The sequence below is a fragment of the Cygnus olor genome, chromosome 9 (assembly GCF_009769625.2).
Source record: "Cygnus olor isolate bCygOlo1 chromosome 9, bCygOlo1.pri.v2, whole genome shotgun sequence".
In the NCBI taxonomy this organism is placed as follows: Eukaryota; Metazoa; Chordata; class Aves; order Anseriformes; family Anatidae; genus Cygnus; species Cygnus olor.
The window spans coordinates 2,710,058-2,730,455 of NC_049177.1; the positions used below are offsets into that span (position 1 = coordinate 2,710,058).

The 20,398-nt window shown below is 37.4% G+C and overlaps 1 protein-coding gene and 1 long non-coding RNA gene across 3 annotated transcripts in view; one reads left to right on the forward strand and one right to left on the reverse strand.

The window, feature by feature from the left end:
• Positions 1-625: 625 nt before the first annotated feature.
• Positions 626-10,654, reverse strand: LOC121074711. 2 transcript variants are annotated; one of them, XR_005822503.1, is made up of 5 exons: positions 8,619-10,654; positions 5,397-7,753; positions 4,926-5,109; positions 1,547-1,674; positions 626-1,410 (listed from the first exon to the last, which is right to left on the reverse strand). It is a non-coding gene; the product is annotated as an uncharacterized LOC121074711 (long non-coding RNA). The 2 variants fall into 2 exon arrangements; XR_005822502.1 differs by having other exon boundaries at positions 5,397-10,654.
• The window catches only part of DNER (delta/notch like EGF repeat containing), a 121,271-nt gene continuing 111,299 nt past the window's right edge, over positions 10,427-20,398 (forward strand). The window contains exon 1 of the mRNA XM_040567133.1: positions 10,427-10,783. Within this exon, the coding sequence (XP_040423067.1) occupies positions 10,541-10,783 (243 nt within the window). The 5' untranslated portion in view covers positions 10,427-10,540. The remainder of the gene's footprint in view (positions 10,784-20,398) is intronic.

A 20,398-nucleotide genomic window follows, 5' to 3' on the forward strand; every position in this document is an offset into this window, starting at 1 on the left:
AACTTGTGGCAAATGTGTAACTGTAAATAATGCTATTTTGTGGCATTCAATTCAGGAGCTAGGTATTATGGAATCATACTTCATCGCTTTGCAGAAGCCTGTCCTCCCATTCTGTGACTCCCCTTTCTTCCAGTTTTATCTCACAAGGCTCCTGTGGCAGCTTCATGTGGTGGATGGGCTTAAATACTGAAAGGATTTGATGTAGTAGTTTCTGATAAAAAATCAGGGTAAATATCTTAGATCTTCACTAAAGTAAAGCCTATTATTTCAGGGAAGATAGCAACCTTAGCATGCTTTGAAGTCAGTTAAGAAGTAAGTCATAGGAGAAAAAAAGAATTTAGTTAAATTTTGTTTGGTGTAGGAAGGCCATGACCTAGAAGTGATGAGAAACACAATATTTAAAGAAAATGTGTTTTGTTTTACTCTTCCTTTAGTTGTCATCCATGTGTTCTAGGCTAAATAGGCTAGGCTTGGTCTGACTGCAGCTGCTTTGTTCTTTGGACTTCTTGTATGCAGAAGCCTCTCTGGCAGGCAGGTGATGCAAAACGTGGTGCAGAAATAGTCTATGAGGTGGCAGTTTATTTCCCAGCCTCCCCTTTCAAACTTTAATCACAGGTCATTATTTCTTTATATTAAAACTGTTGAGACAATAGCTAAAAAAGCAAAAATTTCCAACCTGTTTCTTTCTTTCCTAAAACCAGCGCTTCCCAGGAGCAAGCTATATTCTGGGATACTAAAACTACAGAAGTTCTTCAAAAGGCAGGAGGAGGGGGGAGAATACAGTGGGGAAAAGGCTATTAAACAGTAAAATTATCCCAACTTCAGTAGCGCTGAATTCTATGGCTGGTAACTTCCAATTTAAGACCAGAAGCATCATGTTCTTCTAGCAGACAAGAAAGTAGAGACAAAAGGATTAACTAGGTGGAGAGTAGCTCTGCTGCAAAAGGCTGAATTCAGGTCAGCATTGTGCCCTGGCAGCAAATAAAGGCAGTAACATCCTGTGCTGCACTAACAAGAGCATGGCTGGTAGACTGAGGGAAGGGATTATCCCCGTTTCACATCCCCAGAGAGATTGTGCAGTCCCCATTGCTGGGTTTTTCAAGACCCAACTAGATAAATCTGTTTTAGTAAAACACATTGCAATTCCAAAATTAGCTGACTATATTTAGAATGTAAAATCAAAACTGCATGCATGCATTTACTAATAACTGAGAATCAGAAAAGTTGATATGCATCTTAAATAGTCTTGCTCTGTTTTGTGCTACTCTATCAATTTAAATAAGTTCAATAGAAGAAATTTATATGCAGAGAGAGGTTTTCTAAATTTTCCAATAAAATGAGTGGAAGTGACAAGGGTCTCTGCAGCTGCAGATCATGAGTAATCTTCGTCTTCATAGGACTCTGTTTCGACTGAAAGAAAATTACAGGCCTTAATTGCTTCTACTTATCTTACTTAGAATGGGCTTTTATTTCAAAACTTTCTTCTGGCATGTTACTTGTTTTTAATATTTAACTTGTTTTTAATATTTAGTGAAGTGATATTTACCTGTGTCCAGGAGTTCTCAGAGTTTCTCTCTGTCCTAGAATATGTCATCTCCAACTTCTTTGAGGATAAGTAGTTAACATGATTTGACAGCAATTATGGAGATGCCATAATTCCATATACAGAATTTTCTGGAAAGAGCAGTTCTTACAGGTATTAGCCAAAAATATCATCCAGACGTTGCCTGAAAGTTGAAAGATTAGGTAAAATTAAGAATGTGAAATGCAAAAGACTTATATATATATATATATAAACTCCTATCCCAAATGTGGAATCTGAATAGGTGAATGATGACAGTAATGGTCTGTATGTCTGTAGTGATGCTCAAGATGTTTCTGGTCATGTTATATAATTAATTATATAATTAACCTTCTGTGTTATGGTGCAAATGGCTAACTTTTTAGTAACCTGCACCTGCAAAATTCATTTTCTATAGAGTCCCCTGTGCAGTTTACAGATTATTTTAGACTTTACACTATGGGTGAAGGAACAGAATAAGAGGCTGCTTGATATTGGATGCATGTTTCTCAGAGAGAATTGTACATTCAAGCTCAATAACATTTGGTATTGGTTTTGACAGCTGTGGGATGCCTGATCTTGAGTTGATATAGATCTTGCATGTCCATAATAGTGTAAAGAGAAAAAGGTGTAGAAAATTAGCAAATAGCTGAGATCAACTAGGATTTCCCTGTGTGTGGATCTTTTTTTTTTTGCGTGTCTCTTAGCTCCCCTTTCTCCACCACACTAAACATAGTTATTGTCTTTCAGTGCTCCAGAAAGAATCTGTAGAACTTTGTCGAAGTGTGTGACTTCCCCTTCAGAGCAACAAGGACTAGGTATTTTCCATTTGCTGCTAGGCTGTAAGCAGCATGGATATGTATTGTGCTGCTGCTTTTCTAAACAACATATTAGTCACGAAAGGCTGTGCTACAGCACCTGTGCAAGTAGCTGAAACTGTCGTATGGATGAAAGATTATTTTTGCCATGTGCCTTTTTTAATGTAGTAAAGAAATACTTAATACCTTGCCTTTCGGACTACAGAGTGTAGAAAAAATTCACGTGAGAGTGGAAAATTTGCTCAATATGCATACATAAGAGTGTACTTTGGTTTTCAAGTTTAGAATTTATGTATCTTTATTGAAGAATCTTTAGTAAGTTTGTTAATGTCAGTAACTCTGTTCCTTTGTTTTTAAATTGCTATGATAGCTTTTTTGTATAATTGGTAATCATGGAGGAAAGGAACTGTTTATTTTAAGGTAGGTGATCAATACCTTGACACTGTCACTTTCAAAAACAACCAGCCTTCCTCCCCAGAGTAAAACTTCGTTTACAGAGGTACTACCTAATGGAAAAAATGCCTGCCTGGCTGATACTGGCCATTTGTAACACCATAGTATACGCACACCAAAAACGTATGCATTTTGCTGAAATAACTAGACGCATCTTTGAGATAGGGTGTTAAGTTTTTATTACTTGGATTTCTCATTACTTGAACAAAACCCGATGCACTAGGGAATTTGGTATGTGGCTATGTACTCCAGAGAATCCTATAAGTATGTTTTCTTTCCTTCTGGTTAATAGATATACATACATTTTAAATTTAAAAAAAAGTTCAAGTTGAATATGGAATAAAAATGAAAGAATCTGTATTCCCTATTTTGAATCATTGACTTCTTAAATCATGGAAGAACTTTAACTTTATAGACACTTACTGAGCTACACAGGAAGACAAAGAAAATAAAAAATTGCTGTTACACTTTTATACTAGAAAATAGTTTGAATACTTGTCACTGCTGTATTATTGTGTGCATGCTATAAACATGCAGGTAAGCTACTTGATGTTCTTAGTACTGCAGATTTCTATAGTTTTCTAGTCATTTTCAGAAACATAAAATGTTAATATACAATTCACCCAGAACTAAAAGTGTAGGGAGTAATTCCACCTACTAGTGTCTTACATAGGATCAGCTAGCTGACAAAAATTGGGCTGGCATATTCATGTTTCTCCCTAAGATTTTTGGGTTGAGTTATGATATGTCCTAAATCACTTTCTATCCAATTATCCCAAAGACTGAATTATTCTAGTATTAAGGCACAGAATAAGGATGTCTGTATTTCGTGTGTCCAAGTCCCAAAAGATGTTTGGGGCCAAAGTGATACAGCCATGTTTAAACCATACTGCAAACCATACTGCAGTTGACCTAAACACCTGCCTGATGATACCTGTCCTGCTATGAGAAGTAAAAACAATTAAGAATCCTTATTTCTTTTTGTATGAGTAATAAATTTAACATCACATTTTATAGTTATTTATGTGTAAGTGACACTTATGCACTCTGGCATTTATTTCTGAAGCTTTTTATGGTATAAGAAAAATTCCATGTAACTTTTTGGTGTATTCCATATGCAGCTTTTCCAGGCTCACAGTAAGCTAAACACAATACCTGCTTCCTCAGAACACAAGGATTGTTAACAGGAGGAAACTGCATGAAGAACGTGTATTTGCAGTGATTATACATGGAGAAATGGCGAGCAGTCAGCATGTATTGCCATGAATTCTCCTTGTGAGCTATAACAATCAGTTCATCTAAAAGCATGTAAACAAATTGCTTGATCTTAGTGTAGAATCACCTACAGAAGTAAAAATCTACAAAAAACTCTGATAGCATATAGCTCCTTAGTCTGTCAGGAAAAAAAAAAAGCAAAATGAGATCCAATGGATGACTGAAGAAACTAGATTGATTCAAATTAAAACTAAGATTTAGATTATTGAGGAAAATACACCTGAAGTCTTTACTGCTTGCAGTCTCCAAATAAGGACTGGATACTGTTATTCATGCATACTTCTAGTCTTGACATAATATAAATGAAGGAGGGTTTTTTATGTGGGAGGCCAAATGAAAATTGTCCCAGAAGTGTCTTAAAACATTACCATTTTGTTTTCAAAAGGTTTTAAAAAACACAGTACAATATGTAACAGGCTGTCATTAACTCTGACCATTGACTATGTGAAGTGCCCAGTGCACATCCACTCCCTCTGCAAAATGTACTAGTACCTTGAATCCATTAAGTCTGTTTCCTTAACTTTATTTGACGTTAACAATGTATATGTTAATTACACAGTGCCTCGTCTTTTAGTATAAGTGTTAGACTGGCTTCATTTTTTTCCCATAAATAGTGCACAGATGAAATCTACTCTTAATTTTTACAGAATTTAGGGCCTGGTTGTTTTCTTTAGCAAATGTTTTCATTGCTCAACTGAGCAGTTTAGAGCAATTGGATGAATTTTCTATTTACCACTGGCTTCCTGTAGGATGCTAGGCAAGAATCCAACTTGTTGGTTAGGTGCCTAAATCATTTAGGATCTGGCCTGGAGCTTCACCTGTAAAACTGGAATAGTAGTACTTCTACATCTCTGGGGAGGGTGGTGAGGATGTGGTGAGTTGTGATAAGCACTGAATAAGTTAGTTGGGAGCCTGATGATTCAAGGTATGAAGGCGTTGAGGTATTTTGTGGATCCCCATTGACTAAAATACAGGTATACATCTCTCAGTTGAAAGAAATGCCTAGGGAGAGAAGGAAATTGAAAAGAAAGTTTGGACTGAGGCATAATCTTTAAAATGAGGTGTAAGAGAACACGGATAGAAAAGGCAATATCTATCTGTGAATTCTAAATCTAGTGAGGGTAATGTTACCGAGGAATAAATAAATAAAAAAAAAAAAGGAAAAAAAGCAGCATGAAATAATAACAAAGGAAAACAAAACAACACACCACCAATTAAGGTTTGGATTTGCTCTCAGATTTTGTGTTGAAATAAAAATGTTAATAGCTGCTCTCTTTAAGATGTTTTACCTTCCAGCTGCTGCCTTTAAAATCACAGGTGCTGTCCCTTTGCAACCACAAACCTTGAAACCTTTTTGTTTATTGCTCAGGAAGAATATCAAAGAGAAAAGTTAAGGCTTAATATTTTTCACTGGAGCATCTTGTGATTTGCTTTTATTTCAGTAAAAGGTCTGTCAGAATTTTATTTTTCCTTCTCTTCTCCTCTGTACAGCTTCTGATGTGTAAGTTTTTCCACTCAATAAGAATACAGACATCATGTCCTCTTGACACATGCACCTTGAAATTCATATAAATAAGTCATTTATTTACTGACTATAAAAATAGCTCTTCAGATCTAGTACTTCAAATTCTCATGGTCAAATACTTATTCTGATAGCTGTCAATAGCTGTTAATTTGAGTTGTTGAAACATCTATGCAAATTCTAAAAGATAGAAGATCATTCTGACATTAAGATGCTGCTTTCCACTTGCTTTGTTTCTCTGACTGAAAAAAAAGTCTGTGAATGATGTCTTAAATTATTTTTTATCTCTATTGAAATTGTTGTCACATTGTCATCTTTTCAGAGCCAAAGACATGGCTTAAAGAACAGAAGGGAAGACTTGTAAATGCCAAAACCTATACGTTCTCTCAATTATTTTATAATACCTATATTATAGGATTTAAATGTCTTAGGCTACAGTTGTGTTAACAGCACAAAACAAATGTTGAAACTAATTTGAGAGACTTTTCAAACAAGCTCCTTGGAAGTTGATTCAAACCTGGTATAAATATGCATGATTTTACCCACTGTAGCTTTATTTACATAGACATGGGTCCAGATCAATCGTGTCTTTTAATTTCTTATTTCATGAAGTATAGTAATACTTGCTGTAATACCACACAACATGACACTAAAAACCATTAAAAGAGCATAAAGCACAGCTTTGCTGTGAAAGTCTCTAGTTTCAAATTACATATACAGCTTACTAGAGAAAGGTAGGGTAGCTACTGAGACATTAATTTCTCTGGCGCCTTCCAGAGAAAGACCTTAAATTGCTGACAGTCATTTTGTTTGTAAAACAACTACACTGTTTAGAGGTGTGGATTAATTTCAGTCCATTGCTCTAAATCCATAAACCACTACTCAGGTTGATGAAAGTTCCTGTGAGTCAAACAGATGAATATACGGGGAATGCTGCTGACTGTCAGACACTGATAAAAACAGGTGTTAGGGATTTCCACAGCACAGTGTTTTTGTGCTCCCCAGTGTAAAAGCTTAACTTCTGCCATATGGATGCCCTCTTAGAACGTGGCAATTGCCCAAGACCTCATGCTTCCCACAGCGAAGAATGTTTCTGTACCTGGGCTGGCATCTCTCTTGATAGTAGTTGCATTACTGTCTCTCTTTATATTACAGATCCCCCTGAACAGCAAATGTTAAATAAAAATAGATACTTTCACTATTGACAGTGGTAAACAAATCATTATCACCAGTTTCCAACATCAAAGTTAGCAAACAAAAAAGAAAACATGCACGTTTCAAGCAGCTTAATAATACAGTGCAGAAAAATAAATGGAAATGTAACGGCTGGGGAGGAAAGCAGATAAAACCATACACATTGTCATGGTGCAGGGTGTTTTCCAATCTCTGTCGAGATAAAAGAAATAGCAATTGTTCAGTTGCGTATAAAAATAAACCAATATTTCCCTCTCATCCACATATAGCAGTGAAGTATATATTTTTTTATAATTTTGTCTCTGTTCAGAGCCTTAAACTAATCTCCTATTGTCACCAAACATTCCCCTCGCAATGCAAACTCACGACCATCAGCCAAAATAAGTTCCAATGTGAAGCACTTGGTTATGCAACTTGAAAGGTCACTGGATTCTGTGGGCTGCTTATATGCTTAAGCAGGTACTTTAGTACTTTGATAGATTGAGGCATGGGTCATTCAAATAGTTATAATAATAGAATGTACCTGAATAGAAGGCACGTACTTGGGAAGGAAAATTAAAGGCACGTAGAAAACATTTTGAATGAAAGCATTAAAAGCCCTATGAAACACAACATTAAAAAAGCAGTAATAGTTTCCGCAACTGAGGCAATGATTTTCAAAAGGATTTTAGCTTTAGCAGCTATTGGATATGGGATTGGGAACATGATGAGCAATTTGGGGAATTTGTCTCCAGTTTAGGGAGGCTTAGTGTCCATTAGTGGGACACTTCTGAAGTGTCTCATATAAAATTAAAAACCTAGTCCTTTCGATAAATTGGAAGCGAAGCACTTGAGATACTTTAAGGTAGGCACAAGCTGAGGGAGAGATGAGGAAAATGTCAGTTCTGCGCTCTGACAACCAATATCATAAAGACAGGATTGCAGCTTGACCTAAAACATGAAACAGAAAAGAATCAGTCCGGGTACTATTCAGAGAAGTCTCAACACAGTGACTATCTCATCTAAATAAGTCCTATACTATTAAAATAAAATTTAACTAAGGTGGTTTTAAAAGATTTCATCAATATTAAAAAAAGATCATTGCTGTTATGGGGGACATTCCCCTTGGGAAATCAGAGATTTTTGTTCCTCACTAAATATTTAATCATAACAGATTAAAAAAAAAAAAAAGGCAAAATCTCCTTCTACGTCAAAATAAGTAGTTAAGCTGTAATGTGGCTTAGCTTATTAGTGTGTCTTAAATATTAGACATAATACAATTCACATTCTAGCAAGTGTAAATGAGGCAGACAGCTTGCAATCCTTACTGAATATTTCAATTAGTAATTTGTTTGTAGAAAGCTGACTAAAATTATTTAAACTATGCATATTGGAACATTAAAATGCATAAAAATACAGCATTTTTGAAAATCACTAGCTAATTAGATAGGCATAATATTTTGTGTTGCACAGTTAAATACTTTCTTATGAAAATGGCATGTATAATGCAAACGATGCTTATATAGCCTGTAAAACACAAAAGAAACACGTGATACTGTTACGGCCTGCTCAGTTGGATGTGTTGACTAGCTTAATTTTAAAGTTGTTCTCTTTTCTGCAAATACCATATTCCTATGGGAACAGAATTCAATATCTTATCTAGCTGTCAGTCTTGAAACCTCACTTCCCAACACTTATTTAATTATATTAAGTATAAGGCCACTTAAAAGCCTCAGACATAGGTCAGAGTTCCATCAGAATTAGTAAAACCTTTGGGGGTACAAAGACCAATTAAAAAAATAGGGGCACTCCCTACCTAGCTTATTCAGGCATCCTGTTCTTTAACAAAGGTCCACCAGGAGAAAAGCTCAAGCAAAAAGAAAGATCAGGTTAGAGAGCAGAACATCTTTTCAACTTGTCCTGATGATTTGCTCTAGAAGATGTTTAGAGAACTGGATGAAACTCTTTATGAACAACTATATTTGAAAACCTCTGTGGAAGGATGAAGTCCTAGGAGACTGGAACAGAGCAAACATTTTTACTGAAAAGGAGGAAATGAAGAATTACAGCCCAGCTGCTTTAACATCAAATGCTCTAGAATTCCGGGCTATATGTACAGGTTATTTCAGAGGATTTAGAAGATAACAAGAAGACAAGTAGAAACCTCTGTGGACTTATCAGGAATAAATCATGTCAAGCCAAATAATTTTCTTGTAGAACAAGGCAACAGGTCTCGTGAATGGAATAGGAAAAACGGTTATAACTTAACATGGGCATGGCCTTTGGAATTGTTTTCTATGACATTATTAAGAACAAACTTAACAAATTAAGAACTTTTTGTATTCTCATGGTGCACAACGGTTGCAAAAAAATGCTTGGAAAAAAAACCCAACCACCCAAAAAACGAACAACAACAACAAAAAAAACCCCAAACTCACCATACTTAAAGAACAGTAAATCATAGTTCAATTTCAAAGTCGAAGAATTCCTTCCAAGTTCCTGTTTTTTTGCAGAGATATGACATTTGACAATGATAAGTAAAGAAAGGATGATGAACTCGTCAGACAAAAGTACTGCAATTTTTGTGTGAAGAGCTCTGATATTGAGAGAAAAAGTAACCTTAAGGAGAAGATAGTTGTAATATGAAGAAGCAACTTAATTTGAGTACATATATATATGTTTAAAATTTGTATTACCACAGTGCCTATAGGCACTATCAGGACCCACCGTTACCTGGGGTTGAGAGGAGCTGAATCAGAGCCACCTGAACGAGCTGGTGAAAGGAGTTAGGGACGAAGTGAGAGCAGAGCCAGCAGAGGGAGCCAGTGTGGCACAGAACATAAAACTAAAAGGTAGGGGAAGTGAAACAGAGAACAAGGCACATCAGGTAACAGAAAGCAATGATACTTCACTTCAGCTTAGAAGGGTGGCTGTAGTATTGCCTCCAGGCCGCTACACACCCTGATGGACTCTCAGTTCAGTCAGCGTTGCCAGTTGTTTCTGGCCATGACACAGGTTTCAGCCTTTACTTGTACAAGAAGTTGAAAGGTTTCTAAAAACCAAGAGCTATTGCTGCTACCCCTTCTCCTGCAACCTGCTGACAGAGATATGAAAACTCATTAGTTACTAGAGGCTTAAATGCTTCGCTTTTGTAGAAGTGAGAGCACGGAAGGCCAGAGTCCGTTCACTGGTTTACACATCACTGATCTTGGCCCTGATCAGAGGCAGGGAAAGAGAGAAAGAAACGGATTTAAAAAAACGGACTTAGATAAACACAAAAGTGCAATTTCTCAAGTTTTTTCCCCCCACTATGAGCAATTACAGGGATCATTTTAATGCCCTTTGCCTCCTTTGTTCTTGATATACTTTCAGCCCCAGTTCCTCACAGGCGGGAGCCGAGCAGCACTCCCAGGCCTCAGGGGCTGCTTTTCAGGGCCTCCTCAAAGCGGGCGCCAACCCCGGCCGGGGGGAGCAGGACGGTGCCCCCTGTCCCCTTGACCCCACGTCCCCTGTCCCTCAGGCCGCCTCACGCGGGGGGCCGGCGGCTGCCCCCTGCCGGGCCGGCGGAGCGCGGCCGGCTCCTCCCCGCCCAGTCCCCGCCCGCGGGTTGCCCGGGGAACGAGGGTAGGGAGCTGCCTGGCGGCCGCTGCCTCGTCCCTCCCTCCATCTCTCCATCCATCCTCCCATCCATCCCCTCCTTCTCTCTCCCAGGCAGAGCGGCACCCCGACCCAGCCGCCATGCCCCGAGCCGCCCCGCTGCTCCTGCTTCTCCTGCTGGCTCTGGCGCAGCGCCGCGCCTGCCTCCCGGGGCCGGCCACCGCCGCCCCCCTCGGCGCGGACCCCTGCCTTAGCCAGCCCTGCCGCAACAACGGCACCTGCTCCCCGGGGCCGGCCCGCGGCCCCGCCGCGCCCCGCCGCCCCCAGCCCCCGGCCGCCTACCGCTGCTCCTGCCCTCCGGGAGTCACCGGCGCCTCCTGTCAGGTAAGGGCTGCGCGCCCCGCTCCCGGCCTCTCGCCCTCGGTGTCCCCCCGAGCTCTCCCGGGACGCGGCGGGGGTCGGGGGAAGCCCACCGAGCTGGCCGCCGCAGCGCAGCCGCCGCCCCGGGCTCGCCGTCCTTTACGGGGAGAGAACCGTCCGCGGAGCCCTGGGCGGCAAATCGCGGCCCCCGGGCATCGCCCCGCCGCGGGGGTCCCGCTCCGTGCCGTAGGGGTCCTGGTCCCCGCGCTGAGGGGTTGCACAGCCCGCTCCGGATTGCCAAAGGTCAAAGCGCCCACGAGCTGAGACCCGAGACACCATCACCGATGTCCTTCTGACTTGCTTGGTCATATTAGGGTTTAATGTAATCGAAATTAATTCTCATTGTTACGTGAAGACTTCTTTTTATTCGCCTCTGTCATTAAGGATGAAAAATCCCCGTTATCGTGCTCGGAAATCCACAAGTTAATCTTCTGTATCTTCAGATGAGGAAAAGCAGGTGCAGGGACAAAGAGGTTTGGTTCCTGCATATATACAGTTACTTTCTGTGGCAGCAGTGTAGGAAAGGCTGTATGGGTTGCCTTCCATTTCTTTGGACAATGCCTTCTGTTTTACATGGATTTGATGTAAAAGCAGAGGAATTCAAGTAAATGCAGTCAGTTTCACTATTTATTTATTTATTTATTTACTATTCCTTGGTTGGATAGTACCCAAACTATGCTGCTGAACAGATGAAAGGGATAATACGTTCACTGAAGACTTAAGGCGTAGGTGAATTTGGAAGTCATTGTAAAGTAGGAGTGCTTTGCTCCGAGCTCTGTGCCGGCCTTGAAGCATCTCCGATGAGTCAGTGTAACAGGGAAAGTGAAAATATTAACGCTAATGAGATTCTGCAAAATCAGAGAGATTAAAGAAGATTAAATAGAATTCTCTCTGGCTAATTTTAGCTGTTGGCCTCTTAAGAGTTTACTACGTTTCTATCCCTACAAAGAGAGGGAGAGAGCGCTGAATGTTTGCCTCTGCTTACTGCTGTTAGACTTTAGTGTCTGAGATCCAGGACTGAAAGATTAATGAACGTTCTAAAGACTTAGTAAAATGTAACGCTTGCTGGCATCGTACCTCCTGTGAAGTGTTGTGTCTGGGGAATGCGGTTTAATTGTTTCTCTAATACAATAGAGGCAATATTTTCACAGCGGTTACGCTTTTTATTAAGCAATAAGAGGAGGCTTAGAGTGTCATACATTTTGTTTCTTTTTATGAAATACCGAGTAATGACCCTTGAAACAGAAAGTGATGAACAAGTGAATGCCACTTCTGGCTGTTATGTCAGCAGTTGAAGTATGGATATTAGTTAACTGTGAAAAGTTAATATGGTTTTGAAATGCAACTTTAACTAGAGAGCAGGTGGGTGGTTTAGAATTTAAAAGGACAATATAAATACGGTGCTTTTATCCACAGCTGAGGTTTTGCTCTTTTTATCAAAATAGGAAATGAATAAATATTGTACAAATGCATTAATCCTTGTGTTTTGCTGTTATTCAGATATTATTCAGGTCAAGCTTAACAATTCAGTGAAAATAAATAAGTAAAAGGATTTTTAACCCTTAAAGGATAGGAGGAAAACTATAGGCTAAATCAGGGGGATCATGGGGACATATTTAGCCAGGTGGTTTCCAACTTACTGCTGAGGTTGTTATGGAGGTTGGGCTTGGAGAAGTGAATACCAATAGGGAAATAAGAGCAGTAATTGTTTCGCTTAAATACCCAGATCATAGAAGGTAAGTTTGAGGTTATACAATTTGTGATGAAACTGGAGTTCTCTGGAACTACACTTGCCTAAAAGTATAGAATTACTTTTGTGTTACTTCTTGTAGCAAAGGCAATATTTCTCTCCTTCTGCTCAGATGCATTAAGGCATATAATGAGGGAAAAATGTTCCAAATATACCTGCAAGTCAACTGGGTGCAGTGGAGTCGATAATGTAGAGGGACTGGTAACAAAATTGGAGATTGCCACAGATTGTGTTGCTGAAGTTTTTACTGTAACTGGCTTTGAGGCACTTCGTGGAGCTGGCACAGGCAAAGTGGCAAAGAATAAAACTGTCATCACATGCGTGAGATGCTTTTAGAGATCTAGAGCTTTCCTATCACCAAGTGAAGGTGGACTTGGACTTAATCCAGTTCTATGATCTTATGTTATAGTTGTTTCAGGAACTCATTATTTATTCAACAAAAGCTATCTTAGTATATCCATTCCATGCATTATGCATGTGTATATGTATCACGTTACTTAGGGTTTGAATATGCTTTGCTCTGCAAACTTCAAGATTGTGTTGTTATGGATTGTTTGGTTTCACACTGTGGGACGTTGCTGTACTTTTAACTCTGCTTCTTTTCATGGATATGATTTTTTCCCACTTCTCTGTGCCATGTTTCTAGCTTGTATAAAGAATAAATAGAATCACTGTATCTTAAACTTTAGTCTGAGCAGAGAAATCACACACATTCTTTGTGAAAATGTACAAAAATTATAGTGAATTTGTGTGCCTTTCTGCAGGAAATTTAAGCTGTCCTATTCTCAGCTTTATTCTGAGAAAATTTGATGAAATAAATTGAAATAAACGGAGTGACAGATGTCAAAGTTATGCTGACACACACCTATTTTTTTTTACTTATGTTTTACTTTGAAAAGCAATCTTTAACCTTTATTTCTAACCACTAGTCTGTTATTTCCAATGACATGTATAACCAAATAAAATTATTTTTCTTGTTCAGGAAAGTTTTATGTAAAAATTGTTTTATCAGTGCCTTTTGAAATAATTTTAGAGATGTAAGGTACAATATAACTAAATAGAAAAATGAAAAAATTCGTGACAGACTTGGTTGCTTAAAAAATGCAAAATCTGAACGCAGTTCATTTCATTCAATCGTATTATGTTTATTTGCTTCAACGCTAGTGCTAATTTCATTAAAAGACTATTGTGTGAAGAAACATTGATTTATTAATGATTTTTACCTACTATCATACATGCTTGATTTAGTTTTGATTTGTTTCTTCCTTTTCTCTTTCTTTTTTTCCTTTTTTTTCCCCTTTTTCTCCTTTTGTTGACAATTTTCCTCTCTCTTTATTTCTTCAGTAATTTTAATGTACTTTTAGTTACTTTATAGTTTCTGTCAGCAATTAAACCTAGGAATCAGGCAGTGTCTCTGAGCTGGCACGCACAGCTTGGAACCAGCCTTCTCACCTGGCTGCCACCTCCAGCTCCCTGCTGTATGGTCTGCAGTGGTGGCACGACCTCTGTGTACTTCTCAGAGTGATGTGGTGGCCACTGATGTAGCTGGTTTTTGAGTTAGTATTGAAATTAGTATTTTAGTAGCAAAAAATCTCATTGGTCTTGAGGAGAATTTGTTGTGTTCATCCTAATGGTTATCTTCCTGCGACTACAGTGGAAAATATTTTTTTAAATGTAATTGTGGACAGTTTATTTCAAATGGAATTTTAGAAAGGTGAAAGCTGAGTTTAAAACTGTCAAGGAAGGAACTCATAAAAACTAATGCAGATGGACTGCAGGTTATTTTTAAATTTTCTTCTTAGAGTGACTTGTTGGTCATTCAGCTACATTAAGATAGTGCCTTCATTTAAATATATATTTTTTTCAAAGCATCCTGGGAAAAATGTTTCTTTTCATATTTTAGTCATCTCCTAAGTTAGGAAAAAGAGCACAACCTGCCATTATTGCTAAATTTTACTAGAAATAAACTTCTTGCGGTTCTATTTAGATTTCAGGTACTGTGCATTTCCATTATTTCCTTCGGGAAGTTCTGTTGTATGCTATTTTTCTTTATCCTTGAATTTCAGCCAGATTATGTTTGCCTTCATTCTCTCCCTTTTTTTGTACTTTTGAATAGAAGATGAATTTATTCTTGTCTTTTGATCATAGTATTTGAACACTTGTAGACTATAACACAATGATTTCAGTTTTTTACTCTGTGCCCCCTACTTCTATTTTTTTATCTCCTGTTGGGTTTTTGTTACTTTTTCTTTGAATTCATTTCTGTTCTCAATATATTTCTGATAATGTGCTCTTTAATGCTGAATGTAGAAATCCAAGGCTAGCAAACTGAGAAGGATTATCGTTTCTTGACTCAATGGTCTACTTCTGAGTAAGCAGTACGGACTTCCATTGGCCAGGTTATTTCAGGTTGCAGTAGTAAAGGGACATCCTTTAATCTAACTGCTAATTCACCTTCATGTCATTATCCCGATCAATTCTTCGCAAGTTCCTGCTTTCTATTAAGTGCTGACATCTGTACTGAAAGGTCTCTAAATAATCCTTCACAATGAGTTCTCTAGCATAATAAAAATGCTATTATTTTTTTGTTCTCTACTCATTATTCAAGGACATATTCTTAAATTATGTGGCTATTGTGATGCAAGTGTTTTGCTATGTGACCACTCTGTTCTCTCTTTTATGAAATTGTATAGTTATTAAGAGGAAATTGTATAGTTACCAAATGCCCTGGTGTTTTGTTGTTTTATTTGAATGTAGTTTAGCTTGAGTTCTGAGGCACCATGTCATGTCCTGCTGACTAACTCTGCTAATGCTTGCAATGCTTTAAAGTTACCAACTTTAAATATATGCATTGATGCATGAGAAGAGGCTCCGAGAGCTCAGTTTGCTCTCCTCGAAGAGGAAGCTAAGTGACATCTTCGGCTACCTAATGGGTGGTCGTAGAGAAGGTGGAACAAGACTTCTCTGACATGCAGTCAGTGAAAGGATGAGAGGTGGCAGACACGTTACAGTAGGGGAAGTTTCGGTGAAATTTAAGAAAAACATCACAACGATGGTGATCAAACACTGGAACAGGTACTCAGAATGGTTGTGGGATCTTTATCCTTGGAGATGTCAGGGCCCTGAGTACCGTGGCTTAGTGTCAGACTTGGCCTGAGCAGGGGTTGGACCCTCCCGACCTAAATCCTTCCATGATTCTGTTCTGTGATCCCATATATACGTGTGTGTTGTTTTTTTTTTTCCTAGATTTTGCATTTGCCTGTTACTCGTCCTGTTCCTGTCTCTCCTTTCCTGGATATTCTACTAAATGATTTCCATATTATTATACAAGTGTGTATTACCTACATCATGTCTAGACTATACCTTGATGGACCTGTGTGCGGTGCAGACAGGAGTTTTAACACTGCAATATTAATATTAGATAAGACATCTGAAAAATCTTTAATATTAATTTCAAATCACTGTGTCTACAGCCACTTTAGTCACAAATCAGTATACTCACGTTTCTACCCACTTTATTTTAGCTATTTTAACGTGTTTTCTATAACTAGTAAAAATATATTTCCATTCAGAAACTTAAGCTTTTCAAATTAGCATTTTGCCTTGAAGCATATCATGTGAAAATTTGTGAGTAAGAGAACTGTAATTCAACAGTTTCTGAACCAGTTGATAAAGAATTGTGCTGTGATTTTTTGCCATGGGATCTAAACAAATTATTCTAAATTTCTGTAGAATAAAACTGAAGTGATTTAATAATCCATACTTTCTCAGTTATATGTCTATTTCAATCTGTTGAAATACTCACTTTAAATCTGTTCAGAATAGCTCCTTATAAATGCTAGTAAGGTCATTTAAGAACCAAATAATTTGTGCTTTGTAAAATTCCATCATATAAGTAAAGGTTTTAAGTGTTGGTTTTACTTACTTTTTTTGTAAGTAAAGGTTGCAAAGAAACAGATCAGATATAAAGTAATTGAATAATAGTAGAAGATATGCCATGCTACGATGCTTCAGCTTTTTCATAGATCATATTTAATTGTATTTCATTTTCATTTCATTGCATTTCTTATTTGCTTTTTTTCCTGAGAGAACTGCTTTGCAATGCTATCTGGTTAAAAATTACGATTGCTTTACCTTCTTTTGAAATACTAAAATTGATGTTGCTGTTTGTATATATGTAGCTCTGGAAATGTTCTTTAATGGAGTAGACTCACAATGTGTTAGGAGAATACCTTATCTTGAATACAAGATAAGAATGGAAGAGAAGAAATTGGATATGGACAGTGAAACAAGCAAACAAGAATATTGTTCAAAAGAGTGGACCTGTCTGATGATTCAGTATTGCAGGAGGCAGTTCTCCTCTCTTTGAGGGCTCTTGTAGAATCTTCTACATATTGCCTTCCTGAGAAGAAGTGCTAGTTTGAGATTAATAATTTCAGAGGTTACTTTTGGCAGGATTTCAGCTTCATTATGTCATTGGGAGACCAGAAATCTTAGAAGATAATGCAAGAAATTCCATTTTAATAGGCAGGCGTGAGTCTGTGGAAAACAGTGCCCGCTTAACCCTCATAAGAGTTAAATTAAAGTCTTAATTGGCATGGCACTTTCTCTCATAGCTCACTCTGTTCTTATTAAATATCAAGGCCCCCATTTATTCCTAGTAACTTTTTTGGCTGTGGTACTTTTGTGTTCCAATGAATCCCACACATTAATTGCATGGAAAAATTATTTTATTAGGTTTTATTTTCTGTCTTTCAATTTAATTGATTTTTCTTGTTGTATTTTTTTTCCCTGTTAAAAGTGATTTATTCCATTCTTCTCTCCCTGTCCCAATAATGAATACTGGATACTGCAGTTTCCTTTCTGAGCTGAGTGAATTGAGTTAATAACAATACTCCTGTTGGTTACTGCTCAATCTTAATGTTGTCTGCTTTGTATAACGCTGAATCTCATTCTTTATTTATGCTGAAAGATAACCTGTTCTTTTGACTACTGCATTTGAGAGTAGTCCTCAGTAACCACCCCCTTCACTGCTTTTTTTTTCTTGTGTTATTATTTCTCGTTGATATTGGTGAACAGAGCTCAGTAACCTACCTAGAGGTGTCTGATTGTGGAGCAGTGATCCCAAAACAAAAGCATCCATATTTAAAGTACATCCATGTCAATTGAAAGCACTGCATTTGGCAAAGGCAGAGTTAACTTCATTAAAAATATCATATTGGCATTTAGGTCAAAATCTGAAGGGAAAAGCAGCCCAGTATGTGCATTTGACATTGCTGAGCAGCATTTATTAAGTCTTAAATTAGCTCTCTACTTTTTAAGCAAAAAAAAAGTTTTTTTCAACTTCTCATTTCAATATGTTTTTGTCAATTTATATAGAAATAGTGTGAATGCTGAAATAAATGCTTTCTGGTCAGAAACTTGTAACTCATCAATATGAGCTATATAAAACATAAACTTGAATTGGATCATTAGGAAAAAAAGTCTTAACAATAAAATTGTTGCAATTTTCCAAGAGTTTCGAACAGTGGAAATGTACATAAAGATAAAAATTAAGAAATGTTTGCTTGATAGGAAAATTCATTAATTTTTTCTATTGGAAAAGTGTAATCTCTCTTGCAGAAGCACTCTCACATTCAAAAGCTGATTTGTAGGCTGCAGATAAGCTGTTAGAGTTCAGCAATACATATTACTGCCCTGTGTTCTTCAGCTTTGCCTTGGCTTGTTTTACAATTACACAGGTTGTAGGAAGTGTTACAATTATACAGTATTATTTTGCATTACATTCTGCTGTAAACCGGAAAAAAAAAAAAACAAACACAAAAAACATCTGTAAACCTCCTAGGGAAAGGTTTGAAGTGAAATATCACGGGTAGGAATTGGAGTATCAGGGCTTGGTGTTTGGACTTCTCACTGCCTCTCTGGGTAATACTGGGCAAAACTCGTACTTTTTGACTTAAATTTCTCCTCTACAAATTAAGATAATTTTGGATGTTCAAAAGGTTCATTTGTGAATGTGTTCAAAAGCTTTAAGAAAGTACAGTGAAAAACACTTAATTTAGTGTTTTAATACACTTATTCTGAATTACATGTCAGGGGCCTATCAGAATATATTTAAGTTGTAAGGGGAAAAAAAAAGTCTTATTAAAAAAATCAACCATTTATATTACTTTGTCTGGCAAAGTATTCAGGCTAGCAGTCTACTGATTAATTCAGTTCTGTAATTTTCTTTCCCTCTAGTAGCAGGGGCAATAGATGAGTGACCAGTATTTCAAAGACTTTTGTAGCAAAGGTGTCTATGAACAAGGTGTTCTTGAATAAGGTAAGAATAGGATTCAATTTGACTGTGAAAGCAGGATTGTTATACTGAGTTCAGGACACTGAGTATTAATGATTTTGGGAACTTTGTTGTACTTGATATATTAGTTACAGCAGCAACCACATTATCAATTTGAGAAGACGTTTTTTGAGCATGTCAATGAATAGGAGCTGTAAAAAGGGTAACCAGATACAATTCCTTTTATTTACAACAAACTTCATTTTTCAGTCCAGGTTGCCTTTATGTGATCCTTTGTACTGTACGTAATAAAGCTGAAGCTTGTCAACAAATGCACAAGAGAAGGAATCATTTCAGCTAACCGTGCATATTCTAAACAAACTATGATTATCTGGGAGGAAGACCTATATGTTCTTGGTTGTATGTTAATAATAATCCGTAGTGAGCATTAGTGCTCAAAATGCAAATAATTTAAAGATATGCAGATAATGCCAAGAGAAGAGAAACTGTTCAGGAGTGATGTTCTCTTCTAACTCAGTAGTACTTAATCCCTTGAAATCAACTTCAGGTGACTTCACTTACAAGATAAAGAGGGCAGAAATAGATAGGACCCAGCCAGAAGGGCAGCAAAAGTGATTAGTAGATGTGGAAGGATTTGAATAATCTGGGAGAAACAACTCATTCACTTTCATGTAGAGAAAATCAAGAAGAGTTTGAATAAAAGGTAATTTTGTGGCAAGGCCAATGCTTTAAAAAACAAACTATGGGAATCAGAAATTCTTCAGGGCATCAGCTAGTCACTGACTAACACGGCTAAAGGAAGTATATGGACAATTTTTGGTGATTTCCCCACCTGGTATGTTACTCTGATCTCCCTTTCAAGTATTTGCTAGTGGCTTTTATCATTAAGGGCAGTAGCTATGACCTTGAATGACTATGGCAATTCCTATATTTCTTGTTCAGCCCTAATGATTTGTGCTTAAAATTCATCAAATGTGTAAAACTTCACGCAAGTTTGATTTTTATTTTTGTTATAAAGGTTTTAATTTTTGTAATGGTTATGATGTATGGTTTCTTCTGCTGAAGAAATTAGGTAAATTATTAAATACTATTAACCAAAAATAACCTTATAAATCAATCTCAGTAATGCCAAACCAAAATATATGGCTTAGATTTCATATAGACTTAGCAGTCTGTTAACAACTTGTGAGAGTCTTACTTGTACATGTACTTCTTTTGTAATCTACTTTTTCAGGCAGGCTTAAATGAACATTAATAAGTTAAAGGGGGTAAAGCTGGCCTTGTAGATATCGCAAAATTTGTGAGCTAAGTACCTCCTGTGTTGACAGACTTAATTCCATAGTTCTGTTATTATGGAGCATCAAAATATCTTTCTTGTATGTGGATCTGAGAAACTCTCATTTGAGTATACCTTTGTATTTCAGTAAGTTGAGTTACAAGAAGATTGCTGATACAGGTAGGATCTGTAAGACCAAATACTCGATGATCATTTTTAAGGCTACAGCATACTGCATGATGATGCCATATGTGA